Source organism: Cyprinus carpio, chromosome A20 (assembly GCF_018340385.1).
Source record: "Cyprinus carpio isolate SPL01 chromosome A20, ASM1834038v1, whole genome shotgun sequence".
Classification (NCBI taxonomy): domain Eukaryota; kingdom Metazoa; phylum Chordata; class Actinopteri; order Cypriniformes; family Cyprinidae; genus Cyprinus; species Cyprinus carpio.
In genome coordinates, this window is record NC_056591.1 from 24,586,509 (window position 1) to 24,609,953 (window position 23,445).

General features: G+C 34.2%; 1 protein-coding gene across 6 annotated transcripts in view; it reads left to right on the forward strand.

Annotated features, from left to right (window-relative positions):
* The window catches only part of LOC109045049 (kelch-like protein 29), a 227,602-nt gene that overhangs the window by 67,888 nt on the left and 136,269 nt on the right, over positions 1 to 23,445 (forward strand). Inside the window, exon 3 of one of the 6 annotated variants that reach the window (XM_042778221.1) lies at positions 12,210 to 12,512. The exons of 2 other annotated variants lie outside the window; for them this stretch is intronic. In XM_042778221.1, coding sequence (XP_042634155.1) covers positions 12,240 to 12,512 — 273 coding nt within the window. In that variant the 5' untranslated portion in view covers positions 12,210 to 12,239. Of the gene's footprint in view, positions 1 to 12,209; positions 12,513 to 19,316; positions 19,644 to 23,445 lie in introns of those variants that run through there. 3 more of the 6 variants (XM_042778224.1, XM_042778226.1, XM_042778222.1) reach the window with 3 other exon arrangements.

Here is a 23,445-nt window from a genome sequence, read left to right on the forward strand (position 1 = left end):
TCTCCTCTGCTAATATGACAGCTCTTTTTCATACATTGAAGAGTACAGTTTTTTCTGCATCTCTTCACTTTTTACATCACAATGGCTGCTATTTTTTGGTACAGTGGCTTGGCTGGAGAATCTCCCAGGCAATTAATCTGAGCTTTGTCCTCCCTGCCTATACAGCACTCAAAAGCCTGTGTGCTCATAGAGATATTAAGCGCTGAATGGAAGCGCGGAGCTTTGGCTGTTCGTCTGTGTGTTTGTGTGAGTGTGGCTGTGTTGGGAAAGCTACTTTGAAGCTGTTGCTAGCCGGGTAACAAGCTTGTCATTTTAAGTCAACATGAGATTAGAATACCTTCTTAATGCATGGTCTTTTTGTGCATGATTCATTGGTGCATTACATTTCATGAAACTGACCAGAATATTGCATTTTGACTGTAAAAGTATAACAACATGCAATGACAAGGGAGTCAGTCTGATAGACTTCCCTTGTTAAAATGGCCAACTTTACAGCAGAAAAAAATGTTTGCTGCACCCATGTCCCGCCTCTTTGCCCATTTTGGATTATTCAGGAGTGACGTGCTGCCAAGATGGTGAAGGCTGGCTCCACCCACTTTAGGCTTCAAAAATGCTCTTCAGAAACCTACGGGTGACATCATGAACACCACGTCCATGTTTTTTTACAGTCTTTGGTTAAGACACAATATCGTCTGTTTTTTTTTTCTTCTGTTTTTTTTTCTTCTGTTTCGCAAAAAAAGTTCCAAACTAAGTTCTTCTGTTTTTTTTTCTTCTGTTTCGCAAAAAACGTTTCATGCATCTTGACGCGGATTGTCTTGAATTAATCTATTTTTGAACAAATCATCTGAGTCAATGATTCAATGATCCATTCATAAAGACAGCTGCTTGCTTTGTTTCTAAATGAATCAGCCGTTTTGAACGAATCATTTGAGTGAATCACAAATTAAGACAGAGAGTGGCCGCGGCGCAGGAATGTTTTTTTAATCCATGCTAAAAGAGTGTGATTTTTTTTTTATTTTTAAAAGTGGTGTATGGTTAGTGTTGCTTTATTGCTGTTTAAAAATAGCTTGTCGCTAGTGTTACTTTAAAAATGGCATATAGTGAATGTAGTGCTTAGAAAATATAGTTCACAGGTTTAGTTAGTAATTTCCAGCACTGGGATTCAGTTTTACAGAGCAGTGTGTTTCTGCCCAACTAACTGAAACAGACAGCCATGTCCAGTGTGATTTGACTGAATGAGCTATGAATTGACTCTCGGTCTAGTCTGTTACGCCACACGGACAAGTTACAGCACATAATTTTACATGCTAGAGCACATTTACCAGATTTTTCAGGGATTTGGGCTGTCACTGGACACACATTTTCAAGATGTGTTGCTGCAGTCATTAGCTCTGTAACGTGCTGCTCTGGCAGTGAGATCAAATGTAATTTGGGAATCTGAAAGCATAAAGGTCTTATTTTTATGCTGCTGGATCTACCGGTTGGTCAGCTCGAGTGACCAGAGACCCTTTTGTTGTCACTCATGAAAGATTTGTCTCAATGCAGAGCAAATGTTTGCCTTGAAGTGACAATTAAGCTATTTAGAAGAGAAGAATAATGCTTTGTTTCCCTACAACCCTCCCCTTCTCTCGAATATCCAGATTCATGACTCAGAAATCATACTGGCATGGATAAAAAAGCTTTACATTGCAAAAAATAAATAAGTGAATAAATGAGTACGTAAATAAATAAAACTGAATAAATAAAATAAAAATGATAAATTAATTATATATATATATATATATATATATATCTATATGTGTCTCAATGTTTGCCTTGAAGTATAAGCTATATAATATATATATATATATATATATATATGTATATCTGTATGTTATATATATAGCTATATATTGCAAAAAAATATATAGTTATATGATATATATATAATATGTTATATATATATAATGATAAATGTATATATATATATATATATATATATATATATATGTATATATATATATATATATATATATATATAATATATATATATATATGTATATATATATATAATATATATATGTGTATATATATATATATATATATATAAAATTAATTTATTATAATATATTAAATTATTATAATAACTATTTAAATCATTCTTTCTTACAGAAATAATAATACATGATTAATATATAATTGAAAAGAAATTCATTCTGCCTCTACTATACTGCTACTGAAACTTGTCACACTAACCTGAAGCATTTTTATTTTTATTGTTTCGCTATACTTTTATTAAAAATGAATGTCTCTTTAAAGCATGCAGAAGTATGCATGTGTTTTTCTTTACATTGTCTTTGTGTTCTGATGAGGGTGGGAGGTGATGACAGATTCTTACCATGGGGAGAGAGTTTGATCTTGTTGACTGGTGTTTGCAGATGTTTCCTTTAAATAAGTAGAATTTAAAGTTTGCATTCGCCTGTTGGAACACGTCTGCATAATTCTTGACTTTAATTGATAATGTCGTGAGTTCTGTGTGATTTTTGACTTTAATTGATAATGTTTTTAGTTTCTTTTTGTTTTTTCATTAATGTGTTTGTGTGGTCTACTATCATCAACCCTACATTTGTTAGATTTTTTTTTATATTTATTTATTCTTGCATCTACAATGTTTTTATTTATTTATTTCAGTGAGATTTATAAATATTAATAAGGAGTGCCATTTGCAGAGATTTCAAAATGCACATCTCATTTTGTCTTGATGTGTTCCAATAACCGATGCATGCCCTTCTCCCTGAGTCCTTTGAAAACACAAAAATTTTGCATCATTAGCAGGTAAAAAAAAAATAAAAAACACAACAAAACAAGAATTCTTGGGCGTTTTTGCTCAGATTTTAGACCAAATGCAAAATTAAACGAGATCCAATGCTGGCATGAACTCAGTAGAGTATTACAACTTAGTCATAGTCCACCCTCATGTCGTTCCAAACCTGTATGATTTGCTTTTTTAAGTTTAGATGTTTTGCAAAATGGTGATTCATACTCACTAACTCCCAAAAAGCTAAAAAGGAGTAAGTATATTCTTAATAGATTTGTCTGAAGCAGCGCAAAACAACATGATGGCGAGTCATTGTATTGCACAGCAAGTATGCTAAAAGGCACCAATAAGTAAATGTATTAATCATAAAAATCACACTAAACCATTCTTCAAGCAGTAACTTGAGCCACATAAATATAGAATCAATACAGAACTGATGTGCACTCAAAGGTGTGTGTATATGCACTATTTTACACTGTCCTCTCACATGGCTCATCCAATCGTATTTTACAGCCGGAACTATCAGTTTTATAATGCAGTTTATTTTTCCATATAGGATAATCTCTGAAAGGCAGCTGTCCCCTGTGCCTTGGGAGGAACTGAATATCTACACGTTCAATACTGATGCAGACTGTCCTCGTTTGCACATTCAGTCAACGTCAGAATTTGGTGATTTTCAGGCCGCTGATCCTGGTGTGTGTTAGTGTGTCTATCAAACATCACTTTGGTTCGTTTAGTTGTTTACAGACAGTGAGTAATCAATACAAAACAGCACCAGTACGGCTCACAGAAGATGATACAGGTTTAAACAAGGCCATTCTATCTGTCTTTCACTGTTTGGAATCTGGAATGTTGCTTGACAGGAAGTCAATCAAATTTATTGTACTCCTAACGTCCCATAATGGGGCTCTTTAAAGAGTCTGGTGTTATTTTGATTAAAATGACCCCGTCAGATCATGAATGTGTGTAGGGGATGGGGATGTAAAAGCTGTGACCGTCTGTCTATCTGTGCCCTAGTTTTTTTAGGGTTGTCTGTCAATTAAAAATTGAATAAGTTTTCTTATGCCGATGAATTAATTATAATTATGTGCTGGAAAAAGCCTCTTATGCTGATCAAGGCTGCATTTATTTGTTTTCTATTTTAATTTTTTTTTTAATGTAATTTATTCCTGTGATCAAAGCTGAATTTTCAGCATCAATACTCCAGTCTTCAGTGTCACATGATCCTTAAGAAATTATTCTAATATACTGATTTGCTACTCAAGAAAACATTTCTTCTTATTATTATTAATGTAGATATTATTCAGTTGTGCTGCTTAATATTTTTGTGGAAACTATGATATGTATAAAAGAAAGTTCAAAAACTAATTCAAAATAAAATATTTTGTAAAATTATAAATGTCTTTACTGTCGCTTTTGATCAGTTTTATGCATCCTTGCTGAATAGAAATATTAATTTCTTTTAAAAAAAAAAAAAATACTGACCCCAAACTTTTAGAAACAAACTGACCAAATTTATAATATATTATTATATGAATACACATATGACATACTGTATGATGTTAAAAAAAAATCTTGCTGGTTCAGTCACAGTCTAAACACAAAAATGTCTTAACTTAAAAATAAAATCTAATTAAAAAAAAAAATGTAATAAAAGCACTAAATCATCAGAAACTCAAATTTTGAAACCTAAAACTTGGCTGCCGTTCAGCATTTGCAACAGGTCATTTGAATGAAGTTGAGTAATTTACTTCAACATTGAAATTGCTTTTAATATTCTGAAAACTCAAACTTTACCTGAATTGAAGGAGCATGATTAATTGCATTAATGAATCCCACATAATTAATGCATTAATTTGACAGCCGTAGTGTTCATAAAAAAAGGCAGGCAGGTGATGTTGGGCTTTATATTGCTGTGTTTGCCCCTTCCTCCCTCCCTCTCGTTCTTTTTCTCTTTTTGTATTGTACCGCATAGTTTATTTTTCTCTCACGCTTCAATTAAGCTGCGCCTGCTCTGTGGCCTTTCGAAGTTCTTCTAAAAATAGCCATGCGGAGTGAATTGCAGGGCTGTCAGAGCTACAGTGTGAATGATCAGAATTGCCTACACCTCTGTTTCATAGGTGGATTTTTCTCTCTTTTGCGTTCTTGCTCTCTCTCCAAAGAGTACAGCTTACCTCAGCATGAGACGGGGAATTAAAGATAGTCTTTATCGGCCGCCCCCTGGCTGTTTCTGTACCGACAGGGTCTGCGATTACTTAAAATTCACTCACGATGCCATGTGTTGTTCTGGCGTAGCTGGCAGTAGTGAATCACGAGCGTTTGCATGTGTGTGTGTGTGTGTGTGTGAGTGTGTATCAGTAAATCTTTTGCTGGATTTTTTTAATATGTACCTATTGTTTGGGTGTGTGTACCCGTGCTCTGCCGCGCTTCAGTAGTGTGAGTCTGTTGAAGAACACCATCGGCTCATATCATGTCAGGATTCTGTGCTTTGAAGGGAGCGGTTTCAAGGGTTTCTTTTCCTAAAAAACTATAGTGCTCTGTGCTTCCCTTACACAATCCTCCAGCATCTGAGAAAGAGAAAGAGAGAGACAGAGGGAAAAAAGCATCAGATGACAGGAGCAGCACTGACAGAGCCGGAGTGTCAAGCGTCGTGGTTCGGCCCGTCTGCCTGTTTCACTGTCTTACTCTCTCATGCTGCTTTCAGTCTCTCAGTGGCTGTCTCACTCTTATATTATCTCTGTCACTCTGACTCTTGTTATCTGTCTCACTTTCTCATTCTCAGTCTTGCGCTTACTGTATTTAGCATGGGAATCTTTTTTTTTTTCAGTTACGGTTACGCTTCCTATTAATGATTCCTTCCAGTTCATTTAACAGTTCTTTTAGTAGCCTACTGTTCTTTTAAATTAAAAAAGAACCTTAATGTTTACACCGACTTTTTGATGAATAATTGACCATCATTGTTTTTTTTTTGTTTTTTTGCGTAACTTCTCAGTGAACTACGGTTCTGTGTAGTAAATGCTGCTCCATCTGAAAGCACGCGATGATGATTTACTGCTGATTACAGAACCGGCTTTACTGACAAAATGTACATGACAATCGCATTCGATTAATCGTGCAGCCCTAATATATATATCATCTTGTTCTTTAATTCTTGTTCTTTGCACTGGTTGCACTTGGTTGTGTTTACGATTTGTGTAATATTCTGATGCTCAAAGTTCAGTTTTTATTGGTTAGGATAAAAACACTATTCAATTTTGCTAAAATGTTGCTTTGCTGGCCATAAATGCAGTAAATCCCTGTTAAATCCTGAGCACGCAAACTTTGTCAAGTGAAACTGAGTTATCACTAAAATGAGGAAACATGAAATAGAAACAACGGAACATCATGACCAGTGGAATGAAGAAAATCATCGGCACATCACTGCATTCACTTCTGCAGGTTGAACCCGAGCAAGCCGACACTCATTTTCTCTGCAGTCGGCTTTATTGCCATGTATCCACCAAAGCGTTTTTTCCCGAGGCTAGCATACTTTAAAAATAGTTTTCAATGGGAATGCCACGTTTGTAAGATGCCAACAACACAACAAAGCACTAATAAATGTTTAACGCTCATCACTGTCAGTTTTCAGTCAAAAAGAAATGACTCATTAGTCATTAATTCAAGAATCAGACTACATATGTATAATATGAAATAACTAATAATAACTGACTCATTGAAGTCATTCCATTCTGTAATTACACTACTGATTACACTCTGTTTTTGATTCATTCAAATGAAACTACTCGATTCATCTGGGAATCGGTTGAATTGCACTGATCGCGCTGCATGTTTTTGATTTGCGCCTCCTTGAAGAACCGAGTTGATCTGACTCCACTGATCATGCTGTGTGTTTTGTGTTTCTTACTGCCCCGTCTCACTCTCTTGTTGCCTGTTTCACACTTCCTGTCCAGTAGCTATACTCTTGTTTTTTTTCTCTTTCTTTTGGCGCCTGTCTCACTTTCTCTCATCATCCTTTTCATCACTCTTTCTTTGATATGATTCTGATTTGTTGGCCAGTACCTCAACTTCTGTGTGTTTTATGTTTTTGGGTTAATTAGTCCCATTGCTGCTTTACTCATTTATTTAATATATATATGTTTTTGGGTTAATTAGTCCCATTTATATATATATTCTAAATAAATTAGTTTTTTTTTTATATATATATATATAATACACATCTATATATTATTACGATGCTGTAAATAATCCTCACTTCTTGTTTCTGGTACTTGTTTTTTGCCTTCATTCCTGATGCAAAATTTAATCCAATTCAACGGTCAAGGTGTAATAATAGGTTTATAAAAAGAATATAGAGACAACAGAACCACAAATCATAAACTTGGAAATAAAGTTTCTTGATAATAATAACAAACCTTCAAATATAGAAAATGTGTTAGTAATTTTTAATAACAATCCTGATGGATTGAACCCAACTAGCTATTAATCAAAACCTTAGTAAAAATTGTAGTAAAACGTAAACCGTTATTTGTTTTACATCAAAAAATACCAAAGAGTATTAAAATATTAAAGTATCAAATATAAAAAGTATCAAAGTATCTGAATTTCAAGGTATGGGCTGAATTTTGATATAAAAACCTGTAAGAGTTCTAAAGTCTGAGTCTAAGAGTTGTCGAGTGAAGCCAAAGAAGAGGAAGTGAGCTGAAAAGATAGAGAGACCAGAGTCTCAGAAAGTCAAAACCCTATTCGCAGAGTCTATCTTATATACTGTTGTTCTAGACATAAGTCGTCATCTGGCTATCACCTAATAACACCTGACCTTTAAAATTAGTCTAGTCAATGTCTCGAGTTTGGACTTCTTCCTCTTTTAGATTCAAAGTATCATACTGATAATTCAAGAAATATTGATACAAAAGAAACAATACGTGCAGTTCAACTTCATATGCAAAACAGACTCAGCTGACTACGCAGTTAGAAATACTGTGACATTACATATGCATATACCATGTTTACCCAAAAACATTTTTGAATATAAAAATCGGTTTATCTATATATATATGACCTACTTTCACTACCAGTATTAATTTTTTAACTTTTGAAATGAAACTTATTATCCTTATGAATAGAACACATTCTGAGTACGTGACTATCAGAATCTCTCAACAAACACTTGGGTTTAATTTAAATACATGGACTTCTCAGAATCTCTATCAGCATGTGGATTTCTTAGAATCTCCACACACCAATTCCTAATCATTAATCATCTTCAGTATCACAATATCACAACTGAAATATCAGTCAATTCTGTATTGGCTGCTCTTCTTTACTTCTCTGTTATATTAACTGTGTTTCATTTGCCCTCATCTACATGTGTTTACATGTGTGTAAATATTTACTTCCTATAGACCTGCTGTAGCCCAGCAGATTTACATTTTATGAATAAAAGAGATCCAGGAAGATAAAATAGGCAAACGTGTAAAATAGCTAAATTGGCCAACATAACTTCATTAAATGTCTCCATCAGCAGTGCACTTCACCTCACTTATGACATCTCAGCTCCCAACATTTGCAGTGATTCAAAGCTAAAGCTTATAGTCATTTTTCTGTTCTGTTTTACGGTGCATTGCATGTAGAGAATATATATGATCCATGTTTGTCTAATGTGAATCTACAGTGTCAAAGGCTTCTACAGTATATAAATATGCCAATCTGTTACAAGCCATGAATAATTAATGTGCTGCTTTTAACGTGCAATGCAATTATGGTGTCTTTAGCGGGTACTGTATTCTGTGCTTCTGTGTGTGTGATTATGTTAAGTGTGATTACAAGGGATGGATTGAAGATCTGATTTGTTGTTGAAATGCAGTCACGCAGGGCTTCTCTCTGTCACCAGACTAGGGTGAGTTATTCTGTCATAATGCTTTATCTGCAGTGCCTTATATCTGTTGAATCATGGGAAATATGCAGACATGGCCTAACACGAAGAATAGAGTGGCATTGACAGCTAAAGCAAATTAGTGACTAGTGAATTTATAGTGTGCATGGATTCTTTCACTTTAGTTTTTATTTTGAGTTCTGCATTCTGTGGTGGAAGAAACGACTGTGAGAGATGACTTTTAAACATTAAAATAAAATAAATAAATAAAAAGCGAGTTTGTGAATATTAAAGTTATTAAATAATTTACATTTAACATTTACAAAAAGCTATATATTATATAGTAAAAAAAAAATCAACAAATGTTATAAATATATATTAGTGTTGTCAAACGATTAACCGCATCCAAAAAAAAACTTTTGTTTACATGATATATGTGTGTATTGTGTATATTTATTATGTATGTTAAAATACTGAAGAAAAAAAATTAAATATAGGCTGAATGCACTGTAAGTTCCTTTGGATAAAAGCTTCTGTTAAATGCATAAATGTAAATGTAAGTGTATATATAAATACACACACATACAGCATGTATTTTGAAAATATTTACATGTATTTACATGTATATTAATATTATTTAAATCATATATAAATATATTTAATATATAAACTTAACATATTTTTCTTAAATATATACTTGTGTGTGTGTGTATTTATATAAGCATAATAAATATACATAGTACACACACATATGTTATGTAAACAAAAATTTTTTTTTGGATGCGATTAACCATTTGAGAGCAATGAGATAGAGATATATATATATATACACACAATTACACACAATAATAAAGTATTATTTTGTGCATGCTAAATTGCAATCACTTTTTTAATATATAAATATTTATACATTTTTATGCATTTTTTTTAGTTTGTGTTTGTGTGCTAAATTGAAATAAAATTTGTAATTTAAATAATATTTGTACACATTTTATAATATATATGTTTGTGTGTGTGTGTGTGTGTGTTCATGTAATATATATATAATTAAAATCGAAATATCTTTATATATTTTGTTTTTATTTTTATGCAGATTCGTGTCTGTGGGAAAATACGTTTTATATGTGGTCACAAATGTAAAAAAAAAAAAAAAATATGGGAAAAAAATCTGTACTTTTCAAGCCATTTAACTTCATGAGATTTGTTTTGTTAATAATTATTTTTAAGCAGTATTTATTTATTCTTTTCTGCCTCAATATTGTTAATTTCCTTATGATTCCTTTCTATATGAATGAGCTGATATTAAGAGAAGCCTATGTATGTCATGATTATTTCTAGCACATACTGTTTACTCTTTTTGGTCGAAAGCCACAATACTGAACAACAGCTGTAGTAAACCTCATTCCACACTTCTGTCTTGTTTAGCTGACTCCAATATAAAACTGCTAGCCAAAGCGCAATAAATCCTGAATTTGTTGCAGAACAGCAGAACGGCCAAAAGTGGCTTATTTTACTAACAGCTTAATCTGTTCCCACACATACAAAGAGAGAAACTAATAACGCTACTCCCAACCTCAGGTCTCCAGAGTTATTACATCTGGATGTCAGTGGAGGATGATGACAAGATAAAGAAGCCACTGCAAATAACGGAAAATGAGGTTAGCACAGGCGCTAACGCAGTGCTAAAGCCAAACCGCTGCTGCTTTATTGTTTTCTCGTAGCGTGTCCTGCACAGCTATCAGCAGTAAAGCTCAGTAAAACTGCTGATTAGATTAGTTAAAATCATGAGGCCTTGGAGCCGTACAATTTTGGTCATTAGGGAAACTTGGGATAGTTGGATGGATCTCTTAGTCATCTGGAAGAGTGCAAGTTTTCCTGTAAACTTTTTTCTTGTTGGTCTTGTAAATAAACACCCGTCTTCTAATTTTTCCTCTTATAAAAGCTGGCGGAGGCTGGATTATAATAAGTAGATGGGTTATTTATCATGTTTGTGAAAACACAAAGAAGCCATGTGCATTTCTCAAAACATTTTGTATGCAAATGCATTGATCTATGAAAGGCTCACATGTGTTATTTTTAAACCAGCAAATACTTTTTAAAATGGAAATGATGCTCCAACTGAGTGATGGACATAATTTGTGTACAAAATAGTTTGAAATATTTAACAAATATTTAAATGGTTCAGGACTAGTTTACTCTTTAAAATAGCATAGTTTGTAACAATAAAAAAAATCATGTTTTATTATTTATTTATTTTATTATTTTATCTATTTAATTATGATGTTTTGTTTTCATATTTTAACATCAAAATCCATGTCTGGAAGTATTTATTTATAAATGGCGTTATTAGTTTAGTTTATATTATTATTATTAATTATTATATTATTAGTTTATAAGTAGCGTTATTAGTTTCTCTCTTTGTATGTGTGGGAACAGATTAAGCTGTTAGTAAAATAAGCCACTTTTGGCCGTTCTGCTGTTCTGCAACAATATATATATACTGTACATACATACATACATACATAAATACATACATGCATATATACATTCATACATACATGCATATATACATATATGTATGTATGTATGTATATGTATATATTGTTAAATATATATTATTTTTTTTAATATTTAATGTTTCATTATTTATTAGTTTATTTTAATTAATTTTTATTTTATTTATTTTTTATTTGTTTTCTGTTTTAAATCATATATTTTATATTAATTTTTATTTGCCTGTTTTTATTTTTATTTAATTCAAATTAATTTATTTTATTTAAATAATTTTAGATTATTAGTTTTATTTCATGTAAGTATTTATTTGTTTTTTGTTTAATTCTAACTGATTTTATACATTTAATTTAAAATATATTATGTAGTTTTATTTATTAATTTTTTTCGTATTTGTTTCTTTTCTATGAAATTCTAATATATATATATATATATATATATATATATATATATATATATATATATGTATATTATATATATATGTATGTATATTACATTTAAATTTATTTTTATTATTTTTATTTTATTTTATTCTTTTTTTTGTTATTTAATTTTAAATAAATTAATGTAATTATATTTATTTAATTTAATGTATGTATTTGTTTTTTATTTTGTTAAAGATTATTTATTTTATGAATGTGTTTTTTATTTTAAATAAAGTTAATTAATTGATTAATTGATTTTATTTATTTTTAGAAGCATTTAAAAATCAAGAGCACTTCTTTGGTCAGTCTAAAAAATGACCAAAGATGACACATCTTGCACTCATGGGAGTCTCCAAAAGAAGCCGTGCTCAATCATACACAAGCATGTTGGTCGGTGTTAAAAGCTTACACTCAGCTGAAGTGATGCCAGTCTTAAATTCATACTTTCTGCTGTCTGGCAGATATTGAGATGTCTGCAGTGAGTTTTGTTGTGTTGCACGTCAAACCTGCCAAGAAGCTCAATTTTTTCAGTGCATTCTATTTCTATCTTTGTTTTGACAGGGTATAATCAATGCTATCGCTCTCTTTGTGTGCTCTCTTGCAGACAGCGCTACGTATCCTCTAAGAGGAAGTGATGTCACGACACCATCACCGCTTTGAGAGAGACTATCGAGGCCCCTGGGACCGGCGTGAGCGAGCCGGCGGCCTTCACAATGGAGTCGGCAACAACACCTGCTCCTCAGCACCACCCGTGGCCAACGGCAACAACCGTCCGGGACTCCTCCCGCTCCCAGTCATCCCTTCCCTCCTTCCCACCCCTGTGACCATTGCCGTGACATCGGCCAGCAACGACCTCGCTGCCAAGCGCTCGGGAGCCTCTGCGTCCGCCACGGCACCTGTTGTGAAGGTACAAGCTGTGAACAAGGGGGCCGAAATCCGCATCCAAATCACTCGCATTTCCATTTCACTCACACTGCCAGATTGCTTCATTTGGTCCTGCTCTTCTCCTCGCTAATTTTCTCTTTCATTATGCAAATGAGAAACTCTGAGCAATGGGCCGAATTAAGCCCGAGCCCGTGGCTCTGTCAAGTCTGTTGTGGGCAAGAAATAAAAGGCGTCAGCTTGCTATTTGAGTCGAGATGAATGCCATTCTGGAGAATTAGTTCAAGGAACGAGAAAAGCATGAACTGTTGTTTCTCTCTTCATGCCGTTTAATCAGATTAGCTTCTGTTTCACTTAGATTTCATGAGTAATGACAGTTTAGTAGCTACTTGCCATGCGGCTTTTGCAGCCCCCGCTCTTAAGAGGCGATGATTGACATGACCTTTGTTCGAGACCCACAAAACATACACAGTTTGAAGGTATTGTTCACTTGAGGTCTCTTTAATGGCTAATAGGAGGTGTTTGCCGTGGTGTAGGGTAGAATAGCGACTCGCCGGAGATGCGCAGAGTTGTTTTCAGGGTAATTTCTCTTGGTTTCTCTCAGTCGAGTCTCCCAGCAGAAGGGCTTGCCAGCTTTTCTCTACCTTGCTTGAAGCCCACTTCAAGGAGCAGTCGGGCCTTTAAAATTTTGGCATCTCCAGCTACAGCTACTGTCATCTCACATTGGCATTTTTTTGTTTAAACTTTTGCGCTTGAGTGAATTCCGTGGGACTTCTGTGGCCAGAAAGCTTTGTGAGTATCAAACGAAATGCTTTAGCATTATGCAGATTGTATTAACACTAACCCTGTGGGTGAACGCCAGCAGTTGGATGCAGACCGCCGAGTTCTGCTTTGACTTTGACGTGTCCCTCTGATGTGTGTTTTAGTATACAAAGAAAAAACAACTTTTTAATCTAAAAAATAGTCTTTTGTAAAAGCAGGTAACTGCACTGCAAGTTCCTACACTTTAAAAATGATTTTTCAAAGCTTAAAATAAGGATTTTTGGAGTATAAAATGCTACAATTTAATGTGTTACTTGCCATTTCTTTGTAATTATTTGTGAAATTTACTAGCAAGTGTTACAAAGTAAATCATACACAATTTGCTCAGTAATGATGCTGAAAATTCAGCTTTGCATCCCAGGAATAAATTCCATTTTAAAAATACATTCAAATAGAAAACATTTAACGTTTTTAAATTCTGATATTATTTGGCAATGTTACTATTTTTACTGTATTTTGGATTAAATAAATGTAGCCTTGGTGAGCTTTTAAAAAGTAGTGTTTGTGGAAAAATGCTTTCACAACATTGTTGTGTGGGTTGTTGTGCTTGTTGCATTCTTCAAAAATGTCCTCAACTTCTGTTTTCCATGGGAAAAAATAGCAGCAAACAGGTTTGGAATGACATGAGAGTGAGCAAATAATGACAGAACTTCTCTTTTAAGTTAGAAGCATTGCTACTTTTAGTTAGTTAGTCTCCAGCACTGGAGGGAATGTGTTTACCTCGGCTTTCTTTAATTATTGCCTGAAGGAAACTCATCAGAACACGGAAGAGTCTTGAGGGACCGACACTTTCTCTGTCATCTGTCATCTGTCATCAAAGTCCACATGTTGTTGTGCCCACGGTCCAGCTCGTATATGCTAGTCAGATAAATATAAAACAGAAAGACATGAGAAGGAAAGTGAAGGTTTTATCTAACGCCTTTCGTCTTTCCTTGGTTATGACATGGATGTCTAATAAGGCAAATTGTTTGTGTGTGTGTGTGTGTGTGTGTGTGTGTGTGTGTGTGTGTGTGTGTGTGTGTGTGTGTGTGTGTGAGTGTGTGTGTGTGTGTGTGTGTGTAGTTAATGACTCTGAATGCTGCACATTTATCTGGAAATGGGTTTGTTTTTAACCTTGACAGGTGTGAAGCATGTGATTGAGTTTGTGTGGCTGATTTACAGTATAATGTTTGTGAGTCTGTTTTTGTGTGCAAGACAGATCGGCATCTAATTAGCGAGATGGAGAGGGACCCTCACGTCGGCTCACATGTCTTTTTGTGACAAACTCTACACAACGAACAATAAATAACGCAGCTACTGTAACTGTACTGTAAGAGGCCCATCTGCCTGCGCTGTCTGTCTTGACTAACGGCACTTTAGAACAAACAAACCACTCTTAATTGAACTAGAGGTGTGGCAGCTTATTTACTCGCCACCTCTTGTAATTAATTTTGTTTGTAATGCCTTTGTTTGTTTATTTATTTATTCCCCCGAGCATAACCACAAATCCACAGCTGCTGACAGAGACATTTTTTTTCATAATTCCAGGAGTGCTTGAGAAAGTTTATTATAGTCTGTTTAGAGCAGTTGGGGCCGGGGCCCATAAGGAAGCCTCAGCAAAGTTTTAAGGGGCAAGATGACTTGAAATTATTTAAAATAAGACAAATCAAGTATAAAAATAAGATATTTCTTAATTTTTTTTTATTTTATTTTTTGATGAAAAGAAAGCTATTTGGAATTGAAATCTTTTGTAACATTATAAATGTACAGTACTGTGCAAAAGTCTTAGGCACATTAGTATTTTCACCCCAAAGAAGGGTTTTAAGCCAGTTATTTCTATCTTTTGCTGTAGTGTGTCAGTAGAAAATGTCAGTTTACATTTCCAAACATTTCATTTTGCCATTAATTTTAAGAAGTTTTAGGCACTTGTGTAAATATGCTGTAAATTAAGGATGCTTTCAAAAATATTGTCATAAATGGATTTTATTTATCAGTTAACTTCTATTAACTAAATCAAATCAATATGTGGTGTGACCAACCGTTGCATTTGTCCAGGTACACTTGCACATTGTTTTTCAGGGAGCTTTGCAGGAAGGTTTCTTCAAGCGTCTTGGAGATACGACAACAGTTCTTCTGGATTTAGTTTGTCTCAGTTTCTCAAGTCGTGGCCTAATGGTAAAAGAGTTTGACTCCTTACCTTAAAGTTGTGGGTTCGAGTCTCGGGCTGGCAACACCATGACTGAGGTGCCCTTGAGCAAGGCATTGAACCCTCAACTGCTCCCTGGGCGCCGCAGCATAAATGGCTGCCCACTGCTCCGGGTATGTGTTCACGGTTTGTGTGTGCACTTGGATGGGTTAAATGCAGAGCACGAATATGAGTATGGGTCACCATACTTGGCTGTATGTCACGTCACTTTCACTTTTTCACTTTTTTTTATCTGTTTCTTCATGTAATCACAGACAGATTTGATGATGGTGAGATCAGATCTTCATGTGGAGCAACAGCTGTTTTTGTTGTGATTGTGCTTTTGAATTCAAAAATCTCACTAGATTATTATTAAAATGAATGGAAAAATGGTTGTTTTGAAATGTAAACTGATATTTTCTACTTACACACTACAGCATAGAAATAACTGGCCGAACACCATTCTTTGGGGTGAAAATACTAACATGCCTAAGACTTTTGCACAGTACTGTATATACTGTCACTTTTCATTTGTCACTTTTTTTTATTAAGTGTTAATAATAATAATAATAATAATAATAATAAATATTGCTGACCCCAAACTTTTAAACATTATTTATTTAGCAGATTTTATTATTTTATTTAGCAATACAGCAAAGCGATTCATCTTAAGCAGGCATTAGCATGAAAAATGCAAAATATAACAAAAATAGAGTTAACATTATGATTCACTACCTAATGCATGATACAGAATTGATTGGACGAGACCACACATAAACACAAGACATCATATGATCTGTATTGCTGCATGTTGAAAATGTGAAATACTATCATCTGATAGCTGAATGGATCAAATTGCACGCTCTATCCCAGTTATGCTACATTTAAAGACACATTACTATGAGATTACCTACAAGAGACCAACCATCACACACAGCTTAAGTCTTTTCCCTGCTTCATTATCAGTTAAATGCCTGAATCCTGGGTTAACCTGGGTCACCTTGCAGTGCTGGTCAGAGCCATTTGCACATTGCAAATTGATAGAAAGCAAGTGCTTTTTTTGTTGACAAAAGCAGTTTCATTCTCTTGTGGTGGATGACACACATGCAGCCGTTTGTGCTGATTCCATTTGTTTACAGAGCAGCATTGTTGAATTCTTGATTCTGATTGGATGATGGGTTTTGAGGTTGTTGATTAATTTTCTATTCTTCGTGACAGGTTTGTTGATGCCATCACAGTTCTATTTTTTAATATTTTCTATTTCTTAAGTTTTTTTTTAACTAATAACAGTGGCTTTGGGCTGTTTTGAGCAGGATTCTTGATCAGTGTCGTCAGTAGGGATGAAAAAGTGAATGATGTCTTGAGATAAACATGTTTAATAGACGTGTGTTTGATAACCGTCGCTTAAGTGGAATCAGTGATTCTTGAATTCTTGAAATGCAATGGTCCACCTTTAGTTATTCCTTACAAAACCTGTTTGTGCATATTTGACATTCATACGCAAGACCCAAGAACTTCGGTAACAGGTCAAGAGCCAATTGATTATTTTAGTATCCATGCCGTATGCCATTTCTTTTTCTTAACAGAAGCACATGATTGGATTTAACCGTGGGCATGTTATTATGGACTTTTCAGAAATGCTTCAAAAAATCTGTGGAAATGTGCAGCTGTGTGTGTGTGGAAATGCCCTTGCCAAGTGAAAATCCTCATGGCTCTGATTAAAATGTTTATCTCGTTCTTCTAGGGATATCAGTCTCGTTTTCATATGATGAAATGTCTTCCTCTTTGTGTCCTTAAATATTGGCTTTTCAAATAAGCCTGATGAAGCAGTTAATCATAAAAGAACAGTGGCTTCATATACAAAACACCAATGACAGAGATGTTTGAATATGAATTAATGATTTGTAATTGGAATATCATTAGTTCTTTTCTTATTATTTTTTCGAATTTTTGTATACAGTGTAACTCTCATTATATTACTATATTCCAATTACAACATACCAATTACAACATATATATATATATATATATATATATATATATATATATATATATATATATATATATATATATATATATATATATATATATATATATAGTAATTGTAATATAGTAATATAATTTAGTCTTTACAGCAACATCAGAAATTATTTAGTGAAGTGAAGTTTTGGTGAACATTGACTTCTATTGCATGTATGTGTGTGTGTGTGTGTGTATATATATATATAAATGCATGCAATAGAAGTCAATGTTAACCAAAACTTCACTTTAATTGTCTAAATAATTTCTGATGTTGCTGTATAGACTATTTGGATTAACAAGATTCCTCTAAAGTTTTTTCCAAAAACTACGCTATGTTGCTTTTGCAAGCAGGAAATGCAAATGTAGTTGTTTTTTTAGTACCATTTTGGAAAAGCACTTTTACATTGCCTGTGCCAAATCCAATTGGCTGCAACTGCTTCCAACATGTTTCTATGGATTTAAAAACAAATTCACTTTTGCCATTTTAATGTTTTCTAATAGTTTTGTGCCTGTTTATCAGCGGATTCGTTTGAAGACTAGATCTCATAGCTGAATAAACGTGCATTTTTCACAACATAAGTGAGGGAAAATTTATGCAGAATGATGTGAGGGGCATATCAATATGAGTGCCAAACTTTGTTTTGGTTTTAGCTTTCCCTCACACATTTCAAGGGTGTTGTGTACTACAGTGTGCAAATTCAGAGAGAGAGAAAGCAGACCAGCTGCAAGTGTGAAGCAGAAAATGAATGAATGATGGAAGCAAAGCTTCTCTGAGCCAAGGGCGGTTCAGCGGGGAGACATGAACTTTGGTTGACTCGCAACCTTTACTGTAAAGTTGCACAGAAGTGTTGTCATTGAGATAATTTCATTCGAGAAATGCACTGGAGAAGATTTCTTTATGATCCCTCAGAATTACACATAAACTTCCAAATATTTAATGCTAATTCCCAGCATGAGGTTTCATTGAGGAATCACTCCAATGAAAATTGGAGCTTATAGTTCAACCAAAAATGGAAAGTCTGTTGTAATTCCCTCTTTCTGTGTTGCTCTGTGGTAGTTGCTGTTTCCATGCAATCATAATGAATGGGGAATGAAGCTTAGAAGTGACTTGTATAAGAAATAACTTGCAGTGCTTTGAAGACATAAAATGTTATTGTATGAGGAATGGACCAAAAATAAAAGAGTTATCAATTGAAAATTGCCTTTAAAACAGAAGTAGTGATGTCCAATTTGTGAATGAATCATTCTTTAGAGTTGGATCTTTTCAGTTGATCCGGTTCACAGGAGATCTCTGAATGATTCATTGATTCAACAGGGTTGTAACGATTCACTCAACTCGCGATGCGATACGATTCATGATACTGATTTCACTATATTATTTTCTCACAATTTTTATTATTGTTATTATTATTATTATTTGATTTGATTTGATTTTTACAAAATGAGATTTAAGAAAAATGATATTGCTTGTTATTGCATGGACAAAATGCTGCTTTGTAAAATTATGTCTTTTAACCAAACTAAATTGAAATTTTAAAACAAACCCCAAATCAAACATATAAATAATACAAATAAAAGAAATCTCTTCATGTAAAACTAAGGCTTTACCTGTGCTCTTTCCATGTAAAATTAAAACTTAAGTTGTATCACGATTCATTTAATATCTCAAGCGATTTGAATTGCCACATATTTGAATTGATTTTCAATCTTGGGGTTTATCATTACATCAGTATGATGCAATGATGCACTTATAGTGATTAAAAGCACTTGAGGTGAAGATTTCCAGCAAATACTGCTTTAAATTTTAATCTGTTTCTCAAAAAAAAACTTCTAAAGACTTAAAATATAGCTGTATGGATCATTGTAAAGTATTTTTTTGATCATTTATTTTCTTTAAGCTTGAAAGCCAGTTTAATTTGGGAGGTGTCTCCTCAATGGATGAGGCTCTCGGCCAATTCATGGATGAATTCGCGCTCACCAATCAGGCAATTAATAACACAGCAGCTACCCTTCATTACCGAGACGTGTTGAAGGTCAAAAAAACACACGGTCTCGGCGGTTTCTGCCAACTTCATTTGCGTTCCAGTAAACACATTCAACAAGAAGCAAATGAGAGAGCATCTTCTGGGATTATACAGTACATCACAGGTTACAGATTTTGTTAATTTCGTCTTGATATTTACCGCTCGTTTATTTCTCTCAGGGGAGTGAGGAGAAAAGGTGACGACATGGCAGTGTCATTTGAATTATTAGTCCCCAGTGCTGTCATCTATCGCTTTAAATCTTGAACTGGAAGAGGCGAAAAACCCGGCTCCTCTTCAGAAGTCATGAAGATGAAATATTTATGTTTTTTAGTGTTCTGGCCTTGAATACTCAATTTACTATTCATATGTTGATTATAAAAGAAGCAGAACACATTTTTGAGGGTTAAAATATGGGCCCTCTGTGTGGATCTTCTCATCTTTTTCCTCCATGTTTTTAAAATTTTAATAACGTGACCCCTGAATGAAGCTGATTATTTTCTGGATAAAGTCACAATTTAATGGGATTTTCCAAACAAGCCATTTTTGTGCAGACAAAATACAGCCAGTTTAGTCTCATAAAATGTGGTTTGACGCCTTTTAGTTTTGTGGATGATGTATTTGCATTTGTTCATTTGGCAGATGCTTTTATCCAGAGCGACTTACAGTTGAGGATTCAGTGTTAATTTTGACAGCAAAATTTGATTTAGTCTTAGTCATATTTTAGTCATTTAAATGGTTTTAGTTTTAGTCTAGTTTTAGTTCGACTAAATGTCATAAGATGTTAGTCGGCTAAAATCTACAGTGTAATGCATTTACTAAGCATTTCTCTAAAATTTCCAAAATTATTATATAGGTTTGACATTAAGGTTTTATCAGCAAAATAGACACGGATTTAACTGCTGTGACACACAACATGCCTTTATATTAAAATGAAATAAATCCACTTCTCATAAAGAAACAAGAACCTCCTTTCAGTGAAATACCAGTGGTTATATAATATGCATTCTTTATAATAACTTACCAAATTCATTTTTTCAAGCAGACATATTTATTTGCTTAAATAAATAGAGCGCTGCAATAGTCCAACCTAGAAATGACAAGGGCCTGGGTGAGAAGCTGTGTTGCATGCTCTGTTAGGAAGTTGTTGGTGCTTTATGAAAGACAGGTTCACCCTGGTTTTTCCTTTCCATGTTCTGCTTTGCTAATTATATATGATTCAACTGTCATGTCTGTGTTTTCTTCATTTAAAAAGAAGTCCTTCCCCGAATTAATCCTATTTCATGTTCTCTTCTTACAGAAGTTTCAGATTGGCTTGCTGCAATTGTACTCTTGAAGCTAATGCTAATGTAAACTCATAACCATGTGTGTGCATAAGTCTGATAGTGTTACATCTTGAGTGTCTTGGATCTTTAATTGATGAGGTGTTCCTGTTTTGACGACATTTAAATACACGTCTGCATTGGTATCTTTACAGAAAACCTACTTGAAGTTCTTCAAAGCGTTTTTTCTTTCTTTGTCAGAGTTGAATGGAGGAAAGAGGTCATTGTTCCTGAGACAATGAGAATTTGATGTCTTGAGGTCAAAATATGATTGAAAGGAAAAGAGGCTTTGTCAGTTGTACTTAACATACTTCATTCAACATGTACAATGAAGAAAAAGCGAATAAATCGAACGTTGAGGCCAATTTTACGCTGGATATTTTCCAGACAAGTACTGTCTGCACAAAACATTACTGTTTTAGTGCGCTGTATAAGTGCATGATTGTGGAGGGTTTTAGTGGGAATGTTTGGAGGACTCATCACATAGCATTCCTCGATAGTCCTTGGGAGACACAATGCTGTAAATGTACTGTACGGAATTTCCAAACCAATTACCTTCCCCGTGCCGTCTCCTGTTTTAAACATGAATTACAGGATCTGACTGTGCCTTGTGGCTTTGGATCCATGAGATGTCTTTCCGCTGTGTCTTTGTTCAAAGGCAGTTCCAAACATGGCTCTGGTGCCTTTTCGGTCCAATCCCTAATTAAGTTGTTTGTTCTGTTGCCACATCAAAGACATTTAAGCTCAGTAATTGTGCACAGCAGGCAGTGTATTTTCTGTTGGTCGCCGTTGAATACAGCATTTTTAAAAAAAATATTTTTTCTAGCAATGCGTAATATATATAGATATAGATAAATATAATGCATATAATAATAAAAAATAATAACAATAATTATATATTAATTTATATATATCCTTGACAATCAGTACTGATTATTCTGTTTTTTATTTTTATTTTATTTTATTTTATTCATTTATTTACATGTACATACAGTATACATTTGTTTTTTCCATATTAGGCAATATTATGAAGAGAATAAATTAAACATATAAAATATCCATTACAATCAGTACTGATTTTATACTGGTTTTTTTTTAGTTTATATTATTTTACTTTACTTGATTTACTTTTCCAGCCTACAATGATAAAAATCCACAATTACTTTTTTTTAACTCCCTAAAAAACCGAACAGGCTCAATAATCAAGCTGCTTTGTTTTTCTGAGCAATATGATGTCATATTGCTCAGGCTCCACCCACGACCGCCGACGGACTGTCCCGTATTAGCATGTCTCCGCCCACAGCCACTTGTATTCTGTCTGCAATTTTCTCTGCGCTCGAGCAGCTATAGCCACAACGATGACTCGTAAGCAGTGCAGGTGTTTTGTAGTTGGATGTAAACGTGAACATAAGAGTCTTGCTTTCTCCCGACATCAGAGCCACTGAGGGCGTGGGGGATTAGTTTTGTTTTTGATGGTAATCTCCACCGAATACACCTACATTCATTTATGTCTGTGCAAATCCTTTTACTCCAGACTGCTTTCTTTGCTAAAAAATTAAAGCTTAAGCATAGATCAATACCCACTGCTCGTGATCCACTTGCACCTCCAGAAGAAGTCAATCTCACAATTTATATTTTTATGATTATTTGCTAATCGCCTTTCCTCTTCCATGAAAAAGAGGGGCAGGGTAAACAGAGCACATTAGCATTTAAAGAGACATGCACCAAAACAGGTCGCTGTAAACAGAGCTGCTTTCGACAAGGTAAAAAGGCTGTTGTGTTACACGACCACTGAGGAATTTAAACTAAAGTCCATTACAGACATTTCATCAAGACCCTAAAAAATCATGCCAACTTGTGGAAAACCGGCATCCAATTTCCCTTTAAAATTATATTTATCTCATTACACATGTGAATTGGCAGCAGATGTAGATAAATGAATTTTCACTATTACATTAGGATTGCCATTAGTGCAATAGTGTAATGCTTATTATTTTCATCAGAGTGTAGAACTTGATATTTATGATTGATTATTTCAGTGCTTTCTAGCTGTGTCTCCAGTTATTTTTATCCTTTCAAGTTACACACAGACAGAGCTTCAACTCATATGACACAACAACAGGAAACAAAATACAGCATTCTAAATGTGTTAACTCTATCTGTATTCTTTATTTCTGCAAATGAGCTCATGCTGAGTAGTGGGTGTGCAGTAAATTCACAGGCTAAATACACTGCACCACGCATTTTATTTATTTATTTATTTATTTATTTAATAAAGTTCTTCCATTTTCCCTTTATACTTTTAATGCATACTTCAAAACAAAATGAGTCATCCCAGCCGATAGAATCAATGTAAAATGTTCTTGCAAATCTTCCCCATTCCCGTCAGCTTTGTTTAGTCTCTTTGGATGATTACAATGAACAGAAGGTCAGAGATTTAGGGGAGCGTGTGGGACGGACCTGCCCTGCTGCAGGCCTTACACGGTCATCTTGGATCCGGGTCTGGAAACCTCTGTTCTTTATAAATAGCTCAGTGTGGACCTGACAGTGAGACTCCGTTGAAGAATGTTCCAGAGAGAGAGGGCCTTGAGGCGTTATGGGCATCAG